Genomic DNA, 26,886 nt, shown 5'->3' on the forward strand with positions numbered 1-26,886 from the left:
AGGACAGAGCCAGGGCTAGTACAGCAAAGGATTCACAGGCCACAGCCAGCAATGGGCAATCCAAACCCTTCAGCTGACACAATAAGCAAACGAAGCAGAAACCCACCACACACTCTGAATACTCCAACCTCAGCTGGCAGTGAATGGTAACAACCTGCATAATCAGGCCCTTCTCTGGCACATGCTAATGGGCACACACAGGCATCCCAGGCTGCCCCCTCTCCCAGATTTGCAGAAGGATACCCATGAGCAGGATGCACTTCCTGTGGAGTACAGTGGGTCACATGATTTACAGGCTAGGATAGAATGACAACGTGCTTCACAGTTGAAATCACAAGTGTTTCCTTCATCTAGCCTTTTCCTCCAGCGATCAGCATTTCAAAGCAGTACGAATGTGACTGCAGAAGAGCATGGTAACACAGCCAGCCACATGCATGACAAATCTCATGACTTCCTCACCAGTGTAATGTTTGTTTTTGTTTCTTTCTAGCAGACAACCCCCGTTGCACAGTTTATTTGAACACGTCTGGCTCCTCCCCTTCCTAGGCAATCAGAAGCGCCATCCAAAGCCTCCCAACTCTGCATTTTTAGCAATTTGTTCATTTTAAAATTCTTTTAGATTAGAAGTGTTGTTGCTTTCAAGTTCTGTAATTAGCAGAGAAGTATTGTGGCTCTTAACAGCCCCCCAACAATGATGACATACACTCACAATGCCTAAACAGGTTTCATTGTTAAAGATGGCACACCAGCATCATCCAAGGTAATCCTCTCCCCGGCTTCTAAACAGTTTTCCTTCACCACATCATAATTTTCAGGCACAGGATGTAGATAGAACCTGGAGTCTGTGGAGCAAGCTAAACAAAACTTGTGAGTTTCAAAGCTAACACCAGCAAATTTGTCACAAACAAAGAGCTCAAAATTCTTCCCCCAAAGTGGAAGGGGGGGAAACACCCAGAATCTTGGTTATAGTTTGAATACAATCTGAGTGTGTCCCCTAGGAACACATTTGCTGGGAATCTGGTCCAGTGTCTGGCAATGAGAAAAGAGGCAGGCCCTTTAAGAGGCAGAGTCTGCTGGGACTTCCTGTCCCTCCCCTCAAGCACCTGCCATTGTGGTACCATCCCAAATGAGGTGATAGAGCTAAGAGATCCTTTGTCAGTGGTAGTCTACATTGTTTATAATTTTTACTTTAAACTTCTCTCTCTCTCTCTCTCTCTCTCCCTCCCTCTCTTTCCTATCAGTCATGGAGCCTGAACCCTGGGCCTGGGCACTGTCCCTTAGATCTTCAGCTTAAGGCCAGTGCTCTACCACTTGAGCCACAGCACCACTTCTGGCTTTTTTTTTTTTGCTTATGTGGTGCTGAGGAATTGAACCCAGGGCCTCATGGATGCAAGACAAGCGCTCTACCATTAAGCCATCTTCCCAGCCCCTTTACTTTAAAACTTTAAGCCTACTTCTTTTAGATGCTAGAGATGGAGTCCAGAGCCTTATGCATGCTAAGGCAAGCACTCTACCTCTACTTTTCTGCAAATTAAACCTTATAGCCATGTCTTGCTGTATGTGTCTACTCTCAGGATTAAATGATAAGGAGCGTGTTACATGTTCTTAGGTCATCTAAGGGCCACTGGGTGTTCTGGGCTCTGTAGTTCAGAAACAAATATATGTGTCTGAAGAATTATAGGAACTAGCCTATTGCTATTATAGGAACTAGTCAATTGCTATGTTCTTGATAGAGGAAAAAATAAAACAGATACATGCCTTGGATGATCAAGACTCTGCCTGGCATGTAATTGTTAGCCCATACAGCCCTTTGTCCCATTTCCCACTCTGGGCTCCTAAATACTGATTTGCAAGCAGTGAGCAGATAGAATTGGATCCAGAGACACACATGGTCTTGATCAGTGTGGTTTTGTAGTAAGTGACCCATGCTAAAACAATGGTCAAAGTCTAAGACTGGAAAAATGGTCTTCCAATTGTATTGTTCTACAAGATTGTTTTGGCTTTTTTGGGTCCTCTGTGATCACACACAAATTTTAGGACAACCGAATCACTTTTTGCAAAATAAACAAAAAATAAATAAATAAAAGCAACTGGGATTTTGGAAGGTCCTGTGTTGGATTTGTAAATCATTTGGAAGGTTTTGCTATCTTAACAATCTTAAGTTTTCCAATCCATAGACATGGAATATTTTTTAATTTATTTTGATCTACATTAATTTTCTTCAGTGATGTTTGGTAGTTTGTAGTGTACAAACTAGTCTTGTAGGTTTTTTGTCACATTTACTCTTTTTGTGTGGATGCAAATCCTAGGGCTTAAACTCAGGGTCTGGGCACTATCCCTGAGATTTCTTTGCCCAAAGCTAGTGCTCTGCCACTTGGGACACAGCTCTACTTCTGGCTTTTTTTTTTTTGGTAGTTTACTGGAGATAAGAATCTTACAGACTTGCCTGCCCAGTTGGCTTTGGACCACAATCCTCAGATCTCAGCTGCCTGAGTAGTTAGGATTACAGGTGTGAGCCACCAGCACCTGACTTAGTTACATTTACTCTTAAATATTTGATTCTTGCTAGGCTATTATATTTTATTCATTGCTAGACCAGACATTTATAATTGGCTTTTTTAATGGTGCTGGAGATTAAACCAAGGGTCTCATGGTGACTAAGCAAGTATTCTACCACTTCAGCTATGCCCACAGTACATGATTTTTGTATATTGATCTCACATGTTGTAACCTTAATCTAGTAGCTATCTAGTGGATTCCTTAGGATTTCCTTGCTACCCCATTATGTCATCTGCAAATTGAGACCATTTTACTTCTTCCTTCACAGTCTGGATGCCTTTGGCTTCATTTTCTAGCCACCTGGCTAGAATCTCCAGTACAATGTTGAACAGAATTTTATTTAGGATAAGGCATTTATTTATTTACCATTGAGTATCATGTTTATTCTGCAAGAAGAATTTTACAACTACTTATTTTAAGGTATTTAAAGGGCTATTTAGTGCTATATCCATAACAGACATAGAGACAAGATTCTAATTATGCTTATTTCACAACACGTTTATTTCTCTAATGGAATTTTAACCTTCTTTGTACCTACATCGGGTAGGAATGAGACAACTGTGTATGAGACTATACGTACGTGTGCGTGTGTGTGTGTGTGTGTGTGTGTGTGTGTGTGTGTGTATGTGTGTGTCCTAGAGCTGGAACTCAGGGTCTAGATGCTGTCCTTGACATTTTTTGCTCAAGGCTAGCTCTCTACCACTTGAGTTGCCCCCCGCCCCCCTTTCTGGCTTTTTTGTTAGAAAAGGCTCTTACATACTTGTTTGCCTGAGATGGCTTTGAACCACAATTTTCAGATCTCAGCCTCCTGAATAGCTCAGATTACAGGCATGAGCCACCAGCACCTGGCTACAGTGACGTACTGCTGACATTCAGGAAGACTTGAAATGGACATATTCATATTCCTTATGTCTGGAGATATAAACATCTGCTAATCTAAAACCCAAACAGTGGACATTATGCTAAAGTCAATCTGACATTTCCCCTAAATGACTAGCCACTCAATTCACTGCTGAAGGAAAGACTTTATTCTGATCGTGTCCTAAAAGTCTCCATCAGTTTTCCTTGCTTGGCTATTCTGTGAGTTCCATTCTGTTGCACCAAAATTAGTACTACTACAAAAGGCTCTTAACAATAACTTTTTTTAAAAAAAAAACTAATTGTAGTTAAATCTGTAAATCCTAAAACAGTAATTTGACAGCTACCTGATGTTATTACTTAGTCAAATCAAACACTTCAGATGGAAAACTGTACCCTGGAACCTAGACTATGCAGTATGGTTCTCCAAATAAATTATACCAAAGTAGTATCTTTGTTATCTGGGATACACATAGCAAGGTACAGAAGAAACTATCTGGATTATAAAAGTCTTGTCTTTAGTTCCCAGACCTTTGCATTTCTAGTTGTGCATCATGGGGAAGATTGCCCTCTATGCACCAACTAAAAAAAAGGGGGTGGGGAAGACCAGCACTAATAGCCCACACTGTAATCCTAATTACTAAGGAGGCTAAGATCTGAAGATTTATAGTTCAAAGCCTAAAGAGGAGACAACCCAAAAGATTCTTATCTCCAATTAACCAGCAGAAAGCCAGAAGAGGAGGCATAGATCAAGTGGTAGAGTACCACCTATGAGTGGAAAAAGTCCATGGAAATTTCAAGGACTAGTACTGGCACACAACAAAAAGAAGGAAGGAAGGAAAGGAGGGAGGGAAGAGGGGAGGAATCAAAGCAAAAATTATATTTTGAAGTTTTAGTATTTTTGTAAAGAAAAAATATTGTTTGAGAAAGGCTCGAGTCTGTGTCGGTTTCTGATTGGCACACTTCAGTGGTTAAAAGCACTTTGCCCTGCATGAACAAGGCTCATGATCCCATCCCTACCACAGAAAAAAAAAATGTATAATATTTTTCTTGTCTTGTTAAACAGTATTTGTTTTTGCATATCTAAATATTAAGGTAAATAAATGATTACACCTTACATTTCATTTCTAAGCATTTCATGTGCAGTCTTATACAAATTACCAAAGCAGTGGCAGATCTATTCACAAATCACTTACGCAGAGTATCCATACATACATGTGGTCTGCACCATAAGGGTTTCCACTGTAGTAGAAGGAAATTTTCTCCTCTGCCTTCTGAAGGTTTGCTGCCATAAACACAAACATTAGGCAAGAAGAAAGACACACTTATTTATTAGCATTCAAGAGGAGCAAAACACCACACAGAGGAAGAAATCACTGGGCTGTGATTACTGTCCTGCTATTGTTAATCACCAGCTTATAGGCCTCTTTTCTACAGGGGAGAGGGAAGAGAACAACGGAAGCAATTTTGAAGGCTTGTAAATGATTACTATGGGAATGAATGGTCCCAAGAGGGTGTCTGTGGAATCTGAATGAGATGTGTAAGTGGACAGATGGAGGCCTGAGTAAAACAACTTTGGTCCCTTAGGCTTTGAGGTCTTAGGGCAGAAGTTCTTTAACCTTTCCCTGCATGTGAATTGTTCATCATCACACTAACCTGCAATGTTGGGGGAGGGGTGCTCTGAGCACCAACACATTCTAAAGCATGGTTTTCATTCATAAATTCCAAATGTTAACTAATGCAATTATTGCTCACCCTTTTTCTTTACAGGTCACACAGGAGAAAAGCCAGTTCACTGAAACTGAGTGTGATAAAAAGCAGATATTTAATGTCTGCTCTCAGGTCCCGGTAGACCCTCTAAGCCACCGGGATGAGTGAGTAAAACATTTGATGTAACAATATTTGGTCTCAGTCCTGGCTCCTGACAGAAGAGCTTCTGTGAGCTTTGGAATCTCAGGTGTTACGAAGGTCTTTTTTGTATGCTCATGAGTTGGCAGGTGGCTCTGAACAGCTGCAGGATGAGGGTGCCAGGGCACCAAGCACATGTTTCAGAGACTGGGTGGGACTAGAGACTGGATGATCAAATGACTGGATCAATGTTGCTCGAGAGTGGGGTCTTCATAAATCCCCTAAATGACTGGAGTTCCCAGAGCTTCTGGGTGAGTGAACACACACACACACACACACACACACACACACACACACCTGTGTGCTCTAGGGTGGCACACCCATAAACAAAAGCTCTGTGCTCAGTTCTCTCTTGATCCTTGCCCCTGCTTCTCTTCATCTGGCTATCTGTAGCCTCTGCAATATCCTTTACAGTCAATTTGTAACTTCAAGCACAAACATTGAGTTCTATGAGCCATCAGAGTAAGTTATCAAAGCTAAGGAATGGGGTGGCATCAAGCAGAGAGGGGTAGATGAATGAAGAGAAGGGAGGGAAGGCAGTCAAGAATTCAGCAAATATCCTACAACATTTTTTTTTAAGTGAGGGAAGAGGCGATTGGGAAGGATGTATGAGAACATTGAAAGGAGTGACATTGATCAAGATGCATTGTGTTCATAAACTGTTTTAATGACAATCTCTTATACAACTACTTATGGTAAAATAAAAAAAATTAAATCAATCCAAAAACCAGTCAACTTATAAATCTGAAGATTTTTCCCGATGTTCAGATTATGTTGCAATTTTTCTTTTGGCACTTTCCTCTATAAGATGATGGCAACCATAAAGTTCAACCAATTAAAATGCATACTTTTAAAAATGATCAAAGCTGAGGAGAGTACAAGGAGGCTCTCCCTTAGTTTACAACTGCGTGATAAGAAGCAGGGTCACACACAGCCTGGAGCTTGGAACTGGCCTATGAAGTGGGTCAGCTCTGGACTGAGCCCTTGTTGTGTGGAGTCTGTAGTAATTACTCTAGTTAGTGTCAGAAGTGACCCAGCTGGCATCTGAAGAATCAAGGGATAGGTAGGTACAGGAAAACCCACACTCATACACATCATGATTGCATTCAAAAGCAATTGTTTGCTTTTTAAAAAAGAGACCAAAAAATTCCTGGGCAGACTTTGAGGACAGTCTCAGCCACAAATACCCTTTTCCAAACTCGGACTGTGCCATCAATTCTGAGAAAAGTGAATTGTTTTCTTCTAGAAGCCTGTGATTGAATCTAAAGGTAAAACATGTTCTTAGCTATGAAAATCCCATGTGCATCCCAGAAGAGATTATCTGAAAATGATTCACATGACACTGGCAACACAGAATAAAAGAAAAGGAAGGTATGGGCCGTGCCATTTCACTGCTGCTATAACAAGGAGATCTAAACACACTCAGTCTGTAATCATATCCCAACCACCTTCTGTCAGGTCTCAGTGCTGGGCTTTGCTGAGCCAATAGCTTTTTAACAGACAAAGTCCATATAAAACGCTCATAGTCTGTACATAGGATGTATATACACAGGACTCTGTGGAAATGTCAGCCATCAGAGACCACTAATCAACCACCAGAGATCATTAAGCAGCAATAAAAATAAATCCAATCATAATGCAGCAGAGAGAGCCTTCTCCTACACTTGGTCTCCAGAAAGAAAGTCAGCTCCTTTGAGTAGCAAAGGGCAGGAACGATGGCCGCACAGACTTCAAGCACATAAACAGCGCCCACTCCATAGCTGCCAGTGCTGGTGGAGTACTTGAGTTGGGGCAGGCATGGTCATGAGGACTTTACTACTTTGAGCCCACTTAATTCTCTCAGTAGCCTAAGACCGGGGCTCCCAACTAGCCTACACTACCCTACCCTCTCCCTGCAGCTACTCACCTGCCTCAAGACTACACTCATTTCACTCTGACCAAAAAAAGAAAGAAAGAAAAGAAACTAAGTGCATTCCTGATCTAGTGTCTGAAATTCCAGTGATGGAGAAAGTGCCCTGCACACAAATCTGGGAGGACTGGACTAGGTTTGGTCACCCCCTTGCTGGGTAACCCTAAGCAATACCTCCACCCCCACCCAGATGGCTGACCCAGACTGCTACTTTCTCATCCTGACCAAAATCAAAAAAAAATGACGTTCACAAAGCCCACTTCAGATTCTACATTCTGAATCTTTAAGTCCCCAAGAGTGTGCTCTAAGCAGAGGGAAGAATACAGGAGCCCAGGTTCTATTAAGCCTCGTTGCCAGAGGAACATCATACGTGACATGTATGTAGCATGATGTCTCTCTCATTTTTCTGACCTCTCATTTCTAAAGAAATGCTACTCCAGATTCCAGGTTTCTCTCAACTGCCCAGGTCCAGCTATGTCTGACTGCATCAGAAAAGGACAGCATTAATTCTGTGACTTTAGAACGCACTAGGCCTATTGTTGGGGCTCAGTGTATACACAAAAGTGACCTTCTTTTGCTATTATTGTCACTGCACAGCCAGTTCTTTTCATGTCTACCTCTTTTTTTATTTCTAAGTCTAAAGGAGGAAAGGAGGCTTTAAAATCAAAAAGGAAGCGATTTCTAAAATTCCCTGGTTGCTTCTCACAGGCATAAACTTCCATTGTTTTCATCTGAACCTCAAACAATACACTGCAACTAAAAGAGACTGGTAAGTAACCAACTAGCCAATTACAGCATTACTGAATATATAAGCCTTAAATTAGCTAAGAAATGCTCTTAAACATTTATCCATTGGGGTGGCAAAAATTATTCCAGTTCATAAAGGCAACAATCACATGAAAAGCAAAAATGACATTATGTTATCTGCTTCCTGAAAGGATTTTTCCAGTATCCTTTCTATTGTCAAATTGAATAATTATTACATAAATTAGGCTACATGTATGGCTGGTTGCTTAACAGTATTATAAACCTTCATTCGTTTATTGGAAGTTAAACCAGAATCACAATGATTGTTCTGCTGGATTCAGACCTTAAGGAAAGAAGGGTTTCACCTGCATTTTCCAGTTGTGGAAAACATAAAGACTCCATGTGAGGGGCATAATATGATTTCACAATTAATAAGCCCTAGAAAAAGTAAACAAGATCTAACACATTTTTGAGTTCCATTTAGAATATATTGTAGCAAGAAAAGAAAATCATTAATTATTCTAGCGTGAGCAGAATAGTAATTAAAACAAAAGGTTTTAAGTCAGGGGAGCTCACCAGCCGTAAGTTAAAGAATATCTATAGCTGTCACTCACTTGCCATAAATGTTCACTCGAGAGGGGCAGAAGTCATACTCCCATCTGAGCCATTGGAGAAAATAAACCACACTTTCCTGAACTGCTAAATACCTGACCAATACCTAAACTATAAATGCTGTGCACTTTCCCAAGTTTCAGATTGTACTACATTGTGTTTACTAGAATCCTGGGTCATGCACCCTGGTTGGTTGGGGTTTTGTTTTGTTTTGCTTTGTTTGGGGTTGGGTTTTTTCTTTCTTTTTTTAATAGTCTGACTTGAAATCTCAGAGTTCTCTAAATGTTTTAAAAAATATTTTCTTCATTGTGCCAGGGTAGAAATAGCAACACAATAACAAAATGGATTCTTGACCTATAAAATAGTTATTAAACCTATTCCTCTCTCGGCACAGAGGTTTTGACAGCCAAGTGGCTGCCTGCTCATATACACAGACCCCAGCACACTCACCTGATCACTGAACCTAAGTCAACTTCAGCTCAGACTCCCCAGCAAGCCCTGGAGCAGCTCTGAACACTCAACTCTAACAGAAATACAGGCAGCAATCACCCCCAGGACCACGCTAACGGTAGAGTCTACAGGATACATCCTAGTAGAAGTGAATGCTACAACTCACTTAGCTACGGCTTCAGTCCACAGCTTTTTCAAACAGTTGTAAGTTCAAATCTTTGCCCTGTGACTTTTTAGTAAATCCTCCAGTATTAACCCACTTGCAGGCCACCAATGGCTCTTATCTATAATTCTAGCCACTCAGGAGGATGAGATCTGAGGATTGTGGTTCAAAGCCAGTCTGGTCAGGAAAGCCCATGAGACTCTTACCCTCAATTAACTATCCACAAAAAGCCAAAAGTGGAGCTGTGGCTCATGGTAGGACTCTAGCCTTGAACACAAAAGCTCGGGGACAGTACCTAGACCTTGAGTTCAAGCCCCAGGACCAGCACACACAAAAAAAATATTAACCCTCAATGCTTGATGTATTAAATGACCATCAGGTAGTATCTAGAAATAACCAATACATATTCAAAAACAGAAGCCACATCACTGCCTGTTTTTTGTTGGTTTGGTTGACACAGGTCTCCCTATATAGCTCAGACTGGCCTTGAATTCACAATCTTTTCACCACAACCTCCAAGTGCTGGGATTATAGATGTGCACCACCACACTCAGCCACATTCTTCTCCATCAAACCACCTCCACACTCTCACAAACACCAGCCCTAGTGAACTCCTCAGAAAACTTAGGACACACTGAAATGAAATGTTAGCCAAAGGAAACTTGTGGGCTTTTTTTCCCTACTCAGAAGGTTCGACTCAGATAGAGAGGTCAAGGACAATTTGCACTTGCAGATCAGTGACTCTGAAACACTGAGACAAGAGCTTGCTAAATTCTGAGGGAGAAAATCAGGAAATACTGTCAATGTCTAAAAGTTTCTCACCCTACTTCAGTTCTATGAGCATCAGAGCTTCTGGAGAAAAGGAATACACAAAAAGGTGTCATCCTCTGATGACAAACTGGCATGCATGGGGGAAAAAAAATCATAGAACTGAACAAGAGGCCAATTTGTGAAGCCAAAATATGAAGGGGGAAAAAAGCAAATACATACTTCTTCCAGAGATAATCTCAAAGACTGCAACAAGACCAGTTGGAGAAGAGGACCTCCACGAAGGAAAATGATAGAACAGCAATGTTATGTCAGTACCCCAAGATCTAACCAACAGTGGCCACCCACCTAGCAGGAGGGTGGACTAAGCCAAGCATCATTAATATTTATCTCCAATATTAACAAGGAAGGGGCTTTATTTTAATGAAGCAACGGCAGCACCAAATACACACCCTACAGCTCTTTCTCTTACTATATATCTCCTTTCTCTGAACATGGTCCAGTGGCAGCCTAGAGCCTGGGCAAAGACCATGGGTTAAAGCTTCCCACAGTGAGCCCACACGGTGAGAAATCCCCACATAGAAAATGAGTGATGACATAAAGACAAACTCCAGAGGAGAAGAAAATATGGGAGAACACGCTTGAGAGCTTATCAGTAAGGAAAACATTTAGAACAGCAGGATCCCACTGAGACTGCAAAGGCAATTTCATTGCTTGAGAAATTTCTTTTTTAAAGCAAAGCAAACTCTGTACATTCTGCAGCGTGCCAGGTATCTGGGCAGACACAGAGGCAATCGGGTATGGAATGTCCCTGTGAGCGTGGGGTGTTGGGGAGCTCATCATACAGAGAAAGATCACACAACAGGGCAGTGACTTTTGAGACTGAGATTCTAGGGGTGAAAGGATACAGGTCAGGGGGGCCCCAGCAGGGTACACACGTTCAGGGAGCTTGAGGGAAGGGATCAGACTCAAGTTGGCCCTGATAAATGAGTGGGCAGGAGATAACAAAGGAGCATGGCTAGAGATTGCAGTCAGTGTATAGTGTTATAAATATGCTCTTGAAGAACTACTGGAGTCGCAAACACAGACACAAAAATAAAGAATTATCTCAACAAGGCAAAATTTACTTTTGCAGAAGGGTGTGCCATCAGTCAAAAAACCTGGCAAGTAAGCACATAGAGCAGCCCCTATTTATCCCTAACCCAGTAGGCCCCACCCCTCTGCTCAGATTGGTCGGGCTCAGGTTCACAATCTGCTTGTGATTGGCTAATTTGAAGAGGGTAAAGTCACATAAGGTGACTTTGAAATAAAATTAACATGCAGGGCGCTGGTGGCTCACACCTGTAATCCTAGCTACTCAGGAGGCTGAGATCTGAGGATTGCAGTTCAAAGCCAGCCTGGGAAGGAAAGTCCATAAGACTTATCTCCAATTTACCACCAGAAAACTGGAAGTAGTGCTGTGGCTCAAGTGGTGGAGCACTCGCCTTGAGCTGAAGAACACAGGGACAGTGCCCAGGCCCAGAGTTCAAGCCCCATGACCAACAAAATAAATAAATAAGATTAACAATCCAAAAATAATTTCAAAATATATCCCCCCTACCCTTGTCTATTTCTTGAACAGCCTAAGGCGTGTCTTAATTCTATCTTGAAAAGGAAACCAGTTTAAGACAAAACTTACATTTCAAAAGCCCTTCCTTATCCCAAAGGAGTTCCTTATCTCCTTAACAAGAACCAAGCAACCAAGCCAAAGCAGAAACCTTTAAGCACTTAGATAGAAACGCTAGTTTTCCTCACAATAGTTACTTACAAGACACTGTAGTGTTATCACCAGGAAAATCTCATGTCTCATTTGTCACATAAAACCCCAGCTAGAACACCACAGGCCCCAGGTCAGCACTGAAAAAAAAATTGCATATTTTTGTTTTGTTCATTACTTCTATCAAGGGGTTTCAACTCAACATGTCAGCTGTACTCATGAATTGAATGAAGTTTTGAAATGAATGGTATGTGACTGCCATCCAGGAACTGGGTTGCTTGCAAATTGTGTCAGCTTTTTATTACTGTAATATTTCCTCAAAAAGAGGAGGCTCACAGTGCCAAAGGGTTCGGTATAGAGTTGCTTGGCCCTCTTGCTTGGGTCCTGTGGTAGCACAGTATATCATGGCGGGGAGTGCACCTGGTTATCTCATGGTGACCAGGAAGCAAAGAGAAGAAAGGCCTCATTTCCCAATGTTCCCTTCAAGTTCTTCCCACTAGTCTCCACCTCTTAAAACTTCCACAATCCCCTAATAGTGTCACAGGCTGGTGACTCAGCTTTTAACATGCTGGGCCTATTTTTTTTTTGGGGGGGGGGGATGACACTTATCCAAACCACAGCAGGAGAAAAAATCTATAAAGTAATTCAGTTACCAGCTCTTTAGATTTGGCTCCTGCTATTTAATATGTTTAAAAAAATTACTTCCCTCTGAACCCTAAAACACAGTGTATATTCGTTACTATATACTGCTTTGGGTGGTAGGGTATGTATCTAATTTTTTGTTAAGAATCTAGGGGAAAGCCAAGTGTCAGTAACTCATACCCATAATCTTAGCTACTTAAGAGGCTGAGATCAGAAAATTACAATTCACAGTCAGTCCAGGCAGAAAAGCCTATGAGACTCTTATCTCCAATTAATCAGTAAAAGGCTGGAAGCAGAAGTGATACAGCACCAGCCTTGAAAGAAAACGCAAAGCAAGAGCACAAGGCACTGAGTTTGAGCCCAAGTACCTATACAAAAACACAATCCAGGGGGTAGACATGCATGGTACACAACTGTCATCCCTACTACCCAGAAGACATGGAGAAGAAGATCACTGTCCAAGGCTGGCCCCAGGGGAAAAAGTAGGCAACCCTATCAGAAAAAAAATAGTAAAACAAAAAGGTCTAGGGGAATGGCTCAAGTGGTGGAGCTCCTGTCTAGCAGGCAGAAAACCCTGAATTCAAATTCCAGTGCCATTAAATAAATAATAAAAGACCTAGGGCAAAATTTACCAATATGTACACCCTTTAGGATAATGGTTAATGACCTTGATAAGTAACTTACTCATATTTGAATTCTCCCAGGTAAGGGGATGAGTTCTGAGTCACATTACTTAAACCCTCTGGGTCTCAGTTCTCTCATCTCCCAAATGGTGATAACAGAAGCATTTCTTTTATTGGATCACTGTGTTTATGTATGTGAACAGATGTTTGCCATGATGGACCACCACCTCATTTATTATTATTATTACCATTATCATTTATTATTATTACTGTCAGTGTTACTAAAACCACGCACTGCTTTGTCTGCATTTCTATGGCTCATCGCAAATCAGTGCCTCCAGAGGAGTGCTATCCCTTCTCATTTCTGATTTCTGGAACTTTCTTGGCAACAACTGTCCTTTCAGCTTGTACATCATGTTCCTCACTATTGAAACACTGTCACACTCCTCTGTCATTCTGAGTTTGTCCATCCAAATAGTTCCCTAAGGAAAAGGACCATGTTTTGTTTACCAACACTTGCTTAGTGCCAGGCATAGTGTAGAACCAATCTATAAAATCTGATGGAGTTAAAAACAAAACACTCAATCAGCCTCCTGACTCTCTAGACTCTTCTCTGATCTGACCAACAAGGGATAAACAAAGGTATATTTCCAGGTGGCCTTAGTCACACAAATCCATTTGAGTTTCTGACATAGAGCTGTTTTCAAATTTCTTCCAATCCCACCTGGCTTATAAGAAGGGCCCAATTTGGGGCCAGGCATGGGTGACTCATGACTGAAATTCTGGCTACTTAGAGGGCAGAGATAGGAGTATCTTTAAAAACATAAAACTCCTTCACCCTGATCTATAAATGGAAATTAATGCTTAATTTCTTACACTTGAGAACATCCTTTAAGCCTGAGGGATAAATCTCAGTGGTATTTTGGAAGGCTCCAGACAGAGATCCTTGCAAAGAAGACACACTGGTGTCTAACCCTATCTACTTAAAACTCAAGTCTCACCAAGCACAATGGTTCACTCTCATAATCCTAATGATGGAGAAGGCTGATATCAAAAGGATCACGGTTCAAGTCCTGCCCAAAAAAAAATCCAGCAAGGTTCTATATTAGTGTGTAAGCCAGACACAAGGGAAACACCTATTAATCTAGCCTCTTAGGAGACCCTAGATCTCCTGATCTTCAAGAATGAAAGCAATGACCAGCCGACTAGCTTAACCATGAGACCTCAGACAGGTCACATACCCTCAAAGTATCTGAGTTTCACAACCCATAAAGTGAGATCATCTAGCTGGTCCCCCTTGGAGTTAAAAAAGGAATTGACATCTGATTGCAATATTGAGTTGATTCTGAAGACACTGTTCTAAGGAGAATATATTAGTCAGCCTTCTGTTGGCAAACGCCAAGAGATAATCAATTTATCCAGAGAAAAGGTTTGTTTGGTGCATACTTGTGGATATTTCAGTCCAAGATAGGCTAGGTTGTTGCCTTGGGGCCTGTTGCAAAGGAGCACAGCATGATGGGAACCCACGGCAGAACAAAGCTGCTCACCCTGTGGCCAGGACACTAAAGAGAAAAAAAGAAGAAAGTCTGGACTCCCACTATCCCCTCAAGAACACCTCAGTGGCCTAAAGACCTCCCACTGGATCCCAGCTGTTAATGATTCTTCCACCTTTAGACAGAAGCAAGATGGGGACAAGGCTTTAACACATGGAGGGGACAAGGGAAGCATTTAAGATCCAAATGTGAGAGGCTGGCTTGAAGGTTAGAGTGCCAGAAGGTTGGGAGAAAAGGCGCGTGTGTGTGTGTGTGTGTGTGTGTGTGTGTGTGTGTGTGTGTGTGTGTGTGTGTGTGTGTATGTGTGTGTGTGTGTGTGTGTGTGTGTGTGTGTGTGGTCAGGATTTACTTTGTGTTATGAGGTGAGAGAGAAACCAGATTCTTGTGTCTTATTATAACCAGGGACAGTCAGCCACATTTGGATCTGAATAATTTTATCTCCTTTTTCTCACATGTATAATTAGCTTCTCTGGAAGTTTGTGGGGCAGGGTCTCATCTTGGCATCAGGTTCTGTCACACTGCTGACCCTGGGGACGTGTTTAAAGGTGGTGATGAGGGTAGAGATGCTAACTGTGCCAATAACCTAAGGAATGTCACCATCAGGACAACCCCTAAGGTGACACCAAGAGCTAGACTACTCATAAAGTCACAGCACTCGACAAAGATGGCTGATCTTCCATTCAGAGCCGTATTCAACCTATGCACAGGCTCTGAACACATCATTTGACAAAGTACTGAAACATCAACACTAGAGGTGATGAACAAATATCCACTGCTGCAGTGTTTCACACGGTGCCGCCGTGGCTGACCTTCCAGGCATGTCCTGAGATCCTTCCACTCCAAGGGGCCTGGCCAACTTGACCCATTCAGCCAACCAGTCCATTCTTATCATCTTCTTTATACCTGCCATGGCTTAGGTGTGCCCCCAGAATTCACATGTAGAAGCTGCGTCAACAAGGTTATGTGCTTAGAGGTGAGGCCTGTGGGAAGTAAACTGAGATTACATTAAGTGAGACCCCATGACTGTAATAGTGGCCTCATGAGAAGAAGAAAGCCAGGGCTGGGAAGGTGGCTCAGTGGTAGAGCGCTTGCCTTGCATGCATGAGGCCCTGGGTTCGATTCCTCAGCACTACATAAGCAAAAAGAAAAAAGCCGGAAGTGGCGCTGTGGCTCTAATGGTAGAGCGCTAGCCTTGAGCTGAAGAGCTGAGGGACAGCGTCCAGACCCAGAGTTCAGGCCCCATGACCGGACCCCCCAAAAAAAAAAGCCAAGTATGTACACATCTGTAATCTCAGCAGTTGGGAGGCTGAGGATCAAGAGTTTAAGGCCATCCTAAGTCATATGGGGAAACTCTGTCAAAGTTAAGAAGGGGGGAGGAGAGGAGAAGTATGAAAAAGAGGGAGGGGAGGGATAAGAGGAGGGAGATGTGGAAGAAAAAAAAGAATTAGGAGAAGGACTCTTCCATCTAGCCATGTGATGTTCTGTATTGCCATGGGACTTTCTAGAAGGTTCCCACCAGCAATAAGGTCCTCACCAGATGCCATGCACATACAGAAGGCACAGTCTTGGCATTCTAGAGCCACGAGCTAAATGAATCTCTGTTCTTCATAAACTGTCCAGCCTGTGGTATCCAGTTAAAACAGAAAATGGACTGAGACAATAGTCTTACAACTTTTCAAATTCTTTACCAAAAAGATGTGTGGCTTTTATGATTTCTGCTAAAAGTTTCTCTTAGGACTCCAACGACTTGAACCCCAAGACTAAAAAGAACATAACACTTGAACAGAGCCAGGTAAGACACACTGTAGAACTTTAGGGACACAGTGGACGCTGTCAGCTTCTGAGGGAAAACAATACAAAAGATGTGAGCTAGGTTTCAAAGAGCACAATGTTAACATTTATAAGAAAGAATTCTTTCTAAAGCTATCATCTTCATAAGATTAATGATAGCCTCTGTTCATAATGGGTCTCCCTATCTATCCAGCACCACACATGCCTTATCTCATTGAGGACATATAAAAAGCCTGAAATGTGAGCAGGTGTAATTATCCTCATTTGACAAACAAGATAATCAAAGCCCAGCAAAGATAAGATCAAGCTCTGCTACTTGGATGGCAGAATTCAAACTAGAGTTCAAATCCAGTCTCATCCTTCCTTCCATGGTGTGCACAACTCAGATTTGTTCATTCAGGAGTTGTGCAAATACATTTTTAAACCATGGGTCCATAAGGGAGTAACTGTACCATGGGAACCAGCAAGGGCTACAAGCTTCCACCCTCCTGCAAACCTCCACTGCTACCTGGCAGCTGATGCTGACTTCAAGGTCCCCTTGTCTTGCTCTCATACATCCACAGAAGGGTGATAATTTGGGGCTAGGTATGCTGCCACATGTCTGTGATTCCAGCTACTGGGAAGGTAGAAATAAGACAAATGAAGTTCAAAGCCAGCAAGGGCAAAAGTGTGAGACCCTTTGCTGACAAATTAGAAAACTGGGGTATAGCTCAGTGGTAGAGTACTTGCCTAGTAAGCATGAGGCCCTGAGTTCAATCCCCAGTACTGTAACACCAACAAAAACACCTCCCAGATGTCACTGAATCTCTCTAACAATCCTATGAGGTAGTAACTTGTGTGTGTCCTAGGGCTTAAACTCAGGGCTTGGGTGCTTTCCCTGAGCTTCTTTTGCTCAAGGCTAGTGCTTCTACTTCATCAGGGCACCACTTCTATCTTTCTCTGAGTAGTTTATTATCATGAACTTTTGTGCCCAAGCTGGCTTCGAACTTCAATCATCAGATCTCAGACTCCTGAGTAGCTAGGATTATAGGCATGAGCCACCAGCGCTCAGTAGTAACTTTTATCTTCACCTTAACTAGAAAGATTGAGGAACCTATCTAGACATACCTCAGGAATGGTTATATGGGATCAGTCTTTCTATTCCATTCCATCACCTCGCCTCCTTGCCCTTAGCAAATACATTGTCTTAAAGGCTGATCCTCAGATTGGGTGTTAACCAACACAGACAGAGCCTTGTATTTCTTTTTTTTTTTTTTTTTTATTGTGAGAATACTGTACAGAGGAGTTACAATTACATGGGCAAGATAACGAGTACATTTCTTATCAAGCATTGTTGCCTCCTCTTTGTTTCCCCTTCCCATCCCTTCCCATACTCCTCCGTTCCCCCCACCTGATCCTTCCCCCCTCCCACCTAAGTTGTAAAATTCGTTTTTCAACATAATGACTTTTGTACATCTCATTGTTGCAATGGGTCCACCTGTATCCCTAGTTAATCGATTTGTTTTTTCCCTTCCCCTCCACAAATTATACCAACATCAAATACAGTGAAAGCAGAGAGCCCTGTATTTCTATATTCTGCTAAAGTACAGGGAAAAATAGCACAGAGCCCACAGCTGACAGTAAAGCTGTGGAATGAACTTGGTCTGTCACGCAATCAACTTGACCTTAAGTGTATATGTGGTGGTTATCCTTGGTAAGATCAGAGCCTGAATAATCCATGCATTATAGAATAAACCTTAAAAAAATCAAGTGGAATCTTGCCAAACACTAGCCCAATACAAAGTACTCTCCCACCCGACAGAAAGTCCAAGGCGAAAGGGGTATCAGCTGCAGCGATTGAAAAATAAAAAAAGTTACGCTGGCATATCTCCCAGAGTCCATGTGTCCTCTTGGTTTCACTGTCCAAGCGCTGAACTGGCCCTATTGAGTCAGAAAAAGAGACTGCGGTCAGCTGACTAGGGCACCAGGCTGGTTGTTGGCCACCTACTGGCAGTTCATTAATTAAAGAGGTGTATCCCCATTGGGCTCTGAGCCTCCTGCTAATCCTTGTGAAATGTGAGATCCTGTCTGGATGGAGAGCAGAGGTCCTGGGTCTGCTGCCCTCGCCCTTGGGCAAGCTGACTAGTAATGTGACAATTCCCCACTAAGCCCTCTGAGAGAAGAGAGGAGGCGAAGCAGGAGGGGAGAGACTGAAGCGGATTTAAGGAGATTTATATGGGGAAAGGAAAGATTAAAGGGATTTATAGAGACCCAGCCAGAGAAAAATTCAACAAGTTAACCCCTGAAGTCCTCCCCTGAGAGCATACAAATGTCCATCATACCAGCCAAGCCTAATTACTGTCCACTTAGCTGCCCAGCTGGAACCAGAAACTCACACTGGTGGCCCAGTCCTCATTAGCCTTGGGAACAACCAGCTCTACCAGCGTGAACTCCATTTCCCACATTTCATTGGGTTCTGCGATAAGGATACCAGTGTCTACTCTCTCCTATCAATGAAGGAAAGTGTTCCGCTCTTTTTCTCCAAATAGAAAGTGTCCTAGCAGAGCAAGAGCTAGGGAGGGTCCCCATGATGATTATTCTTTCCAAACATTCACACTTTGCATTCCCAAGTCAAGTAGGAGAGTTACAGGTTACAGACCCACCAGCCAGAGGGCTCTAGCTCTTCCTACTGATGTCATTCTAAAAGCACAAGCATCATCTTCACACAAAGGGACCAGATTTTCCTGCTGTGAAAATTTCCTATGGTGACAGAAGAGAAGGTACCACAGAAGTCCTTTTCCAGAGCCCACCTCAAATGCAGGAGTCCCTCACCCAGAAATGCAGTAGCCCACAGGAGATAAGCTTTGCTCCGTAAACTGTTTCCAGAAGCTTCTCCAAGCCCAACATGCGGGCAGAGCCTGTGCCCTGAAAACACTGAACATTCTGAGCAAAACCTCCCAAGGTGTGATTCTTCCAACTCCAGGAAAACCTCATACCCCAGGCCCAACCCACCAGCAATGCCTAATGGGTCCACTTTAAAAATACACCCAGAACCCAGTCACTCCTCAGTACTTCCTACCTAGTTCTAACACCCTGTTACCCCTCCTCATCCAGGTACCGCAGTACTAGTACCCAAAGACCATGACAAAAAAAAAAAAAAAAAACCTAGCGCAGATTGATCTTCTGCTCAATCCCCTCCACTGCCCTTCATCAGTTCTCCTCATCCACCTCCCCCTCCTCCATCTCCTTCTCCCCTCAGTCCTAAGTCAGTCTGACCTTCCTCCCCCATGACACTCAGTTCCAGTCATACTGCCTTGAAATCCCTGGGTCTCTAGGGCTTGAGGCAAGATCCAGCCTCCAGCTGCTTCCTCTGACTGAAACCTTTTGCCTCCGGTTAGTCCCAGAGCTCCATTCAATTATTAGTTTCTCAGAAAACTCCACTACAAGCTACTGTCACCCACATCCCCCCAAATCCATCTTCCCTGCTTTGCTTTTCTCCCTAGCATGACATGTCAAGATCTTACTATGTATCCCAGGCTGGTCTCAAACTCATGATCCTCTCATCTCCATTTCATATGTACTGGGATTACAGGCATGTGCCACCACAACTTTCTTTATCTGTTGGATTTGTGAGCTCCTCCAATGGAAGGTAAGCCCCAGGAAAATAGGCATTCTTGCTGATTTGCTCACAGCAATATCCTTGGTGCCTAGAACATAGCAGGTGCTAGAGAGATATTTTTAAATGAATAAAGATTGAAGTTATATCATGCATCCAAACAAGAGGAAATGCAGACTGATAGCAAATGCTACAGCTGGGATGCCCTGGGGTAGAAACCTAAGGCTTCCTATCCCTAGTAATATTTCCTCTTAGTAAGTCTTTCAAATGTTCCTTGTGGCTGCTACAATTCTGAGTGATTGCAGAATAAATGATATTAAATCAGCCAAGAATATGCATTTCCTCCCTCTTCCTTACATACACATACATATTCCCAAAAGAAAAGTTAAGAATATCTCCTCCCTGGGCTTTCAGGCAAATCAATCACCTACATCAACAGGTGTATTCCTTGAGCAATTTCAGAATAAGAAGTGTAAGTGTGAGATGGGTAGGAATGACCATGAATACTCCACAGAAATATCTGTTTATTTACCTCCTCTAGCAGCACCCAGCAGACACTTAATGAAAGAGAGTATTGCCGCTGCTTTGCCTCATACTTGCATCTTCATAAAAATGTCCCTCTAAGCCAGGTGTCTGTGGCTCACTCCTGTAATCCTGGCTTACTCCTGTAATCAGATATCAAGAGGCTGAGATCTGAGGATCCTGGTTTGAAGCCAGCCAATTGGTGGGACACTTATCTTCAACTAATCAGCAAAAGGCAGAAGTGGAGATATAGCTCAAGTGGTAGAGCACCAGCCTTGAACAGAAAAAAGCTCGGGGACAACACCAAGCACTAAATTCAAGCCCTAGAATGAGCACAAAAAAAAAAAAAAAAAATCCCTCCAAGAAGAAATGAACCCCTCCTAGACACACAAAGTGTGAAAACTCTGAAGAACCAGTGTTTTCCTGACACAGATAAGCCACAAAACCTTAGGATTGTCATGGCACTTGAAAACCATCTCATTTTCTTGCTCCTTTCCTTTGTTTTAGAGATGAGGAAGCTGAGAGACAGAGAAGGTAATGTAAAATGGCCAAGCAGCCCATAGGCTGCACAACCCCTGAGTGGCTGAGTCAGATCTAGAACCCAGGCTCAGATCCTGCCCAATGCTGGGTCAGCCTCCTACAGACTTCAACTTCAAATGGACAGTGTCGATGACCGTCATGTACTCATACCCTGCAGAGATAAAAATACACTTTCTAGGACAAGCCATTGAAATGAGGTATGTTCAGGAAGTCTTTCTGGCTGAGCCACGTATTAAGGCCTTGTCTAGTCACATGCACTTCATAGCCTAGAAAGTACAGAAGTGACTTCTGGGAGTCTTAGAGATATCTGTCTCCACCACCACACAAAGCTTTCTTCCCATCCAGATCTAACTCCCCATGGTCCAGAAATTACTGGAAGATCTCTCTGGCAGAGATGGCTTGAACAGCCCCGCCAGTATGGCAACAGAAGTGTTTACCATTCCTAATTTACTGTTACACAACATTTATTTGCTCTCACGGTGTGCCAGGATCTGAAAACAGGTTGTTGAGTTAATAAACAGTAATTAAGTCCCTACCTAACTCAGAGATGGGGTTAGGACCTGGGGTTCCATTTTAAAGGAAGCTAAAGTGAAGCCTATGATTGGAAGGATTTTATTCTGAGGTCTGATTCAGATATATATCAGATTTCTGGGGCCCACAAAATAACCCTGCTCCTTGACTCCATGCCTCTCTTAGCTTCCCCATCTGTCCTTCCTCCTCCTGGCTCAACCTCCACCCCAGCAAGATCCTGCCACACTGCCTAAGGCTTGACCCCTGTGTATCCAACAGTAAACCTTCTACTCTATGAGGAAAGGCTGCCGGGAATAAGGCAGCTAAAGACCAGATGACAATGTCTGGCAGCGAGAGTCTGCCTGGGGTTGTACCATGCTTTATTTCAAAAGTGTTTTAACACCAGAAGCTGACAGCCTGGCTCGGCACAGGGCTTTCCTGCCTTCGATCTTAGAAGACATCCGGTGAAGGTGTGAAGAAAAAAAAAAAAAAGGATTGGAGCTGCACAGTTCTTTGGGAATGGACTCTAGTGATAATTGATGATGCCTTAACTCACACTAGACTTCCTTACCAAGGAAAGAAAAGCCCATTCTCAACCTCCACACTGAAGAACAGGAAGTGACCTCCATATTAAGTTTCAGTCCAAGGTCACCAGATTTGGCCCAGGATGAAAGAGACAGCCTAAACTTGAGATTACTTCCAGCAAAGCCAAAATGCTACTGATATTCCAAAAGCTTTGACAGTCTTACATAATCTTAACAGATTATTCCATAATTATATTTCATTTACATTCAAATTAGCTTTCCAAATACTAAAGGTAAGTTTTTCTCATTTTTGTTTTGTTCTGTTTTGATGGGGGTGGGGAGGATTGGTTTTGTATTGTTGTGCTATATTGAAGATAGAACCCAGAGTGTCACACCTGCTGGGTGAGCCCTCTACTCTCCCTTTCCACTGAGTTACAGGCACTCCCCAAGCCCACAGCAAATTGTCATCACACATCTGGACTAACAAAACCTATCAAGTGGCTGACCACCATGTAGATAATGAAGAATTATGCTGCCTAGTTTTGAGTATGAACTCTAGTAATGAATGGTTACCCTGTGTTTGATAGGCCTTTGGTTTTTTTTTTTTTTTTTAATCTTAAACTAGGAATCTACATCAAAGGTTATTGTACAAGTTGGAGGACTTAACACATGTAAGACACTTAGAATAAATACCTAGTACTTAGTATACACTTAAGAATGCCACCTGCTGGGCACCAGTGACTTCCACTTCTCATTGGAGCTATTCAGAAAGCTGAGATCTGGAGTTCAAAGCCAGCCCAGGCAGAAAAGTATACAAGAATTGAAGAGGTGGAGTTGAGAGGGATGGAGAGAATAATGCAAGGGGTGATACTGATCAAGATGTAATGTATTCATAAAGTGCTTCATTGACCGACCACTCCTTTGTTACAACTACTTAAAAGGTTTAAAAATATATAGTTTCATTACTGAAAAAATATAAATAAAATTAACCTTAACTAAAAAAAAAAAGTCAACAAGATGCCATCTCCAACTAACCAGCAAAAATGCCAGATTGGAGGCATGGTTCAACTGGTAGTGGGCAAACCATGAGCAAGAAAATAGAACACGAGGCCCTGAGCTCAAGACCCTACATCAACACAAAAACTTAAACAAAATGGATGCCTCCATGATGATGATGATTATTCCTGTTGTCATAAATTTTAAAAATCTGGATCATTTCATTTCACTCTTCTAGGTTCCCCATCAGCACTGTCCTTTATAAAGTATTCTTTCCAAGGCAGAAGGCAACACTTTGGGATGCTGGTAGAGACCCATACTCCCAGCTCACTGCTCACAGTGGGCATCCTGGAAGCTGCTCTAGCCCAGCTCCATCCAGCAAAGCCCCATCCTTCCTTCCCAAGGTGGAAGTCCTCAGCCATCCCCAACCAGCTTCAGCAGGAGTCACTAGGCAGAGCCCAGCAGCCTGGCCACCGCAGAGGTGACCCATGGGTGTGGGAGCCATAAGAAAGGAAACCCCACCAGCCTGCCTGCAAGCAGATGCAGGCAAAAAAAGGGGGGGGGCATCCAGGAATCCCCATAGACAGTGACACATCACACATGATGGCCTCCAGTCCCCTCCTCTGCAGCCAAAAGTGGGTCCTGAATGACAAACAAAAGGCACTTTCTCTTCTTTCTTGGTAGCTTGAGGGTCTCAGAGTCACAAGCCCCCACCCGAATAAACCTCAAAGACATTTTTTTTTGAAGTTTTGGCCCAAAGTCACCTCTTAACTGGAAACTCCTTAATTAAAAGGCTAAGCGCTTTCTGATTTCATTTGGACAAAGGAAACAAGCTGGTACCCAGAGGTGCTTTCCCCAAAATCACAGCAGCCACTGCAGGGCACCCTGATTGTAGTCCTCCTTGGCCCAGGGTGATCCAGGAACCAGGGCATGGTTGGGAATGCCACCTTTGCTACTTGCCTCTGGGGACTCACTGCAGAAGTGGGGGTGCACTGAGGAGAAATTAACACTGCAGTGGACCCTGAGCCTAGGGAGGGAAAAACAACGTGGGCTCGAAAATGAGGTATTGAAAATCATAAAAATAAAACCACCACAGAAATAAGAAGGTGGGCAGGAGAAAGAAGAGATAGGTGAGAGGGAGGGTGGGAGGAAGGGAGGAAAGCACACCGATTTATTGTGAAACCTCCTCTATTTCTTCCCAGTGGAATCCACACTTTCCTGAACCTCTGGCCAAGTGTTCCAGTCCGACTTCGCGTGTGTGAACGTATGCACACTGACAGATTACCCGTTGCTCACCCACAAAACAGATCCTCACAAGGGAAAGACCATCACTGAGACTTCTCTCACTCAGCACCGCCTAATTCTGCCTAGATGTCAGCCCTGCTCTCTCTCCCGGGCACCCCAAAACAAAACAAAAACCAACTCCCGTGGATCCCCCGCCCCCCTCCGCTGGCCCGAGCGGCACCGAAAGCATCCACTCCGGATCCTTTCCCCGCTGAGATGCAGTCATCAGCACCAGGACTAGACCCAACCCCTGGAAAGCGACACTCACGGAGCCCCCCCCCCCGTGGGGGCGCGCATGGCCCCATCCTTGTGTGTGCGTGTGTGAGAGTGTACTGTGCAAACACTCAGAAGCTGCTCTGCCCGCCTGTGACCCCCTGAACGCTGCTAAATCCTATCCTTCCCCGAACCGCGCGGCCATCCCGTCCTGAGCCCTGCCTACACCTGGTGGCGTGCACACGGCGGATCCCCGGGCACACGCCGGGTAAGGGCAGACGCGGGAATGACCGCGGGCTGGATCTCCGAGTGACCACGTCTCCGGTCCACACCAGGAGTTAGCATCCAGCCAGTGCACGGGCGACCGCCGCCGCCGCCACGCTCCTCAGCCCCGCGTCACGCGTGGAGAAGGCGGGAGGGCGGGGTGACGGGGGAAGTGGGAAGTCGCGCGCCCGCCCGCGCGCCCCTCCCCCGCCCACCCCGCAGCGGTGCCACCCGGGGGCGCGCGGACCCACGCGGCGGCGGCGTGGTCGCCCAGGGTGGGGCGGGGGCGGGGGGGGTCTCTGCGGAGCGGCCCGCGGCACGATAAGGACGCACCCGCGAGCGGGTTGCGGCCGCGGCGGGGACGCGGGGCCGCTCGTGCAGCCGCCCCCAGGGCCGCCTCCACCCTCTTCTCCCCATGCCCACTCACGTTCCGAGGGTCTCCTTGAACTCGAAGATCTTCTTGATGTCTTCCGCTTGCTTTTTCCAGGAGGAGCTGCTTTCGCCGTTCTCCCGGGCCATGGCCGGCGAGCGGGCGGCGGCGCGGCGCGGCGGGGCGGCCGGGGGCGCGCTGGGGAGGGGGCGCCGGTGGCGCGGGGAGCGCGGCGCGGGGAAGCCGGGCGCGGGGATGCCGGGCGGCTCCGGGCTGCCGCAGAGCTTCCTCTTCTGCAGTTTCCTCTTTCGCTCTCCCTCGCCGCCGCCGGCCCTCCCTGGCTCTAATTTCTGCTCGGCTCGGGCACAGACTTCCTGCCGCCGCCGCCGCCGCCTGCCAGCCTCACTTTCTGCTACTTTCTTGCCTCCCTCCTGTTCCCTCCCCGCCGCCCGCCCCGCTCCCTCCTCCCCCCACACACACCCCTCCCGCACCCCGCCTCCACCCACGGGCTCCCCGCCCTCCCCGCGCACCCGGGCCGCCTCCCCGCCCCCAGCGCCGCCACCGCCTTCGGGGGATGTCCCGCTCCCCTCCCCGCCGGCGCCGCCGAATCCCGGCTTCGGGGCCACGGTCCCTCAGTCGCAGCGCACCCGAGAGCCCGCGGAGGGCAGGTGCGGGGCCGCGGCAGGTGCCGGGTGCCTGGGCGCGCGCGCACCCGGGAGAGCCCCAGTCCTTGGGGAGCTTTCTGATGAAGTCAAGGCTGGGGGCACCAGGGCTTTCCCTCTGCCAGCGGGAGGGGGCGCCTCGGCTGGGCGCTTGGAGGCACCGGGGGAGGTTGCGAATACGTTTGCGGGGTACCCTGGCCGGGGTCAGTAGCCCCAAGCCCACCATGCGCCGGGGGGGGGGGGGGGAGGAAGAGCATGGGAGGCTGGTTGTTATGGCAACGGGAGGCAATGTTGGGTGTGGACCCCAGCCCCGATCAATCGCTGCTTCCCCCCTCCCAGCCCTTCCCCAGCCAGGCAGTTCCTCCCTCCCTCCCTCCCAAGAAGACAGCTGGAGCTAATTCGCATTGCACCAAAATCGGCCTCGCGTCAATTTCGGGACCGCCGGAAGAAAGAGCTTGGGGAGGCTCGGATTGCTCAGGGACCGGCCCCGCCGCTGCCCTTGCTCCCTCTGGGAGCCGAACTCTCGGGGCGGTGTGGTGGGTGGACACGGGACTGCAAGGGCTGCGCTGACCCGGGATTGCGCGGCCCTGCTGCTGCTGCGCGGCCTGGCTCGCACTGGACCTGTCTCTTGGGGGAGGGGGGAAGGGGGGGTACTCTGGGGCCTCGGAAACCCAGACTCAGTGGAGAGTCAACCCCTCGCTTCCCTTAAAGAAGGGCTGCCTCTCCTTACTAACCCACCAGCACCCCGCACTGGGCTTAGAAGACCAGGTAAGGGGATTTAAGAAGACGTGAGCTACACATGCTTTCCTACAGGCTGGAAAATGCAGAGAATCTCATGTCCACAGTAAACTTTGGCCTGTCCACCAGGCAGCCCACGTGCCTGGACTCGGGTACCCAGGTCCCCATTTGGCAAGCACTACCTCTTTATTGGAAATTTTGTATTTTCTTTGTATCAAGTCTTCCCTTCCTTAGGGCCCCTGGGCTGAGTTGGGTAAACAGTCTTGTCTCTTGATTGGGGACACCTGTCCCATTTTCCCAAGACTGTTCCAATTTCACTGTAAAAGGAG

At 45.3% G+C, this 26,886-nt stretch overlaps 1 protein-coding gene and 1 non-coding gene across 6 annotated transcripts in view; one reads left to right on the forward strand and one right to left on the reverse strand.

The window, feature by feature from the left end:
- Camk1d (calcium/calmodulin dependent protein kinase ID) overlaps positions 1-25,584 on the reverse strand; it is a 326,503-nt gene extending 300,919 nt beyond the window's left edge. For 4 of the 5 annotated variants that reach the window (XM_042685947.1, XM_042685949.1, XM_042685948.1 and 1 more), the window contains exon 1: positions 25,215-25,306. In XM_042685947.1, the coding sequence (XP_042541881.1) occupies positions 25,215-25,306 (92 nt within the window). Of the gene's footprint in view, positions 1-25,214 lie in introns of all 5 variants that reach the window. The other variant, XM_042685946.1, reaches the window with a different exon arrangement.
- Trnat-agu lies at positions 17,039-17,110 on the forward strand. Its single transcript has one exon. It is a non-coding gene; the product is annotated as a tRNA-Thr (tRNA).
- Positions 25,585-26,886: the final 1,302 nt, after the last annotated feature.

This window comes from Dipodomys spectabilis, unplaced genomic scaffold (genome assembly GCF_019054845.1).
Source record: "Dipodomys spectabilis isolate Male_0828 unplaced genomic scaffold, ASM1905484v1 ptg000096l, whole genome shotgun sequence".
NCBI lineage: Eukaryota > Metazoa > Chordata > Mammalia > Rodentia > Heteromyidae > Dipodomys > Dipodomys spectabilis.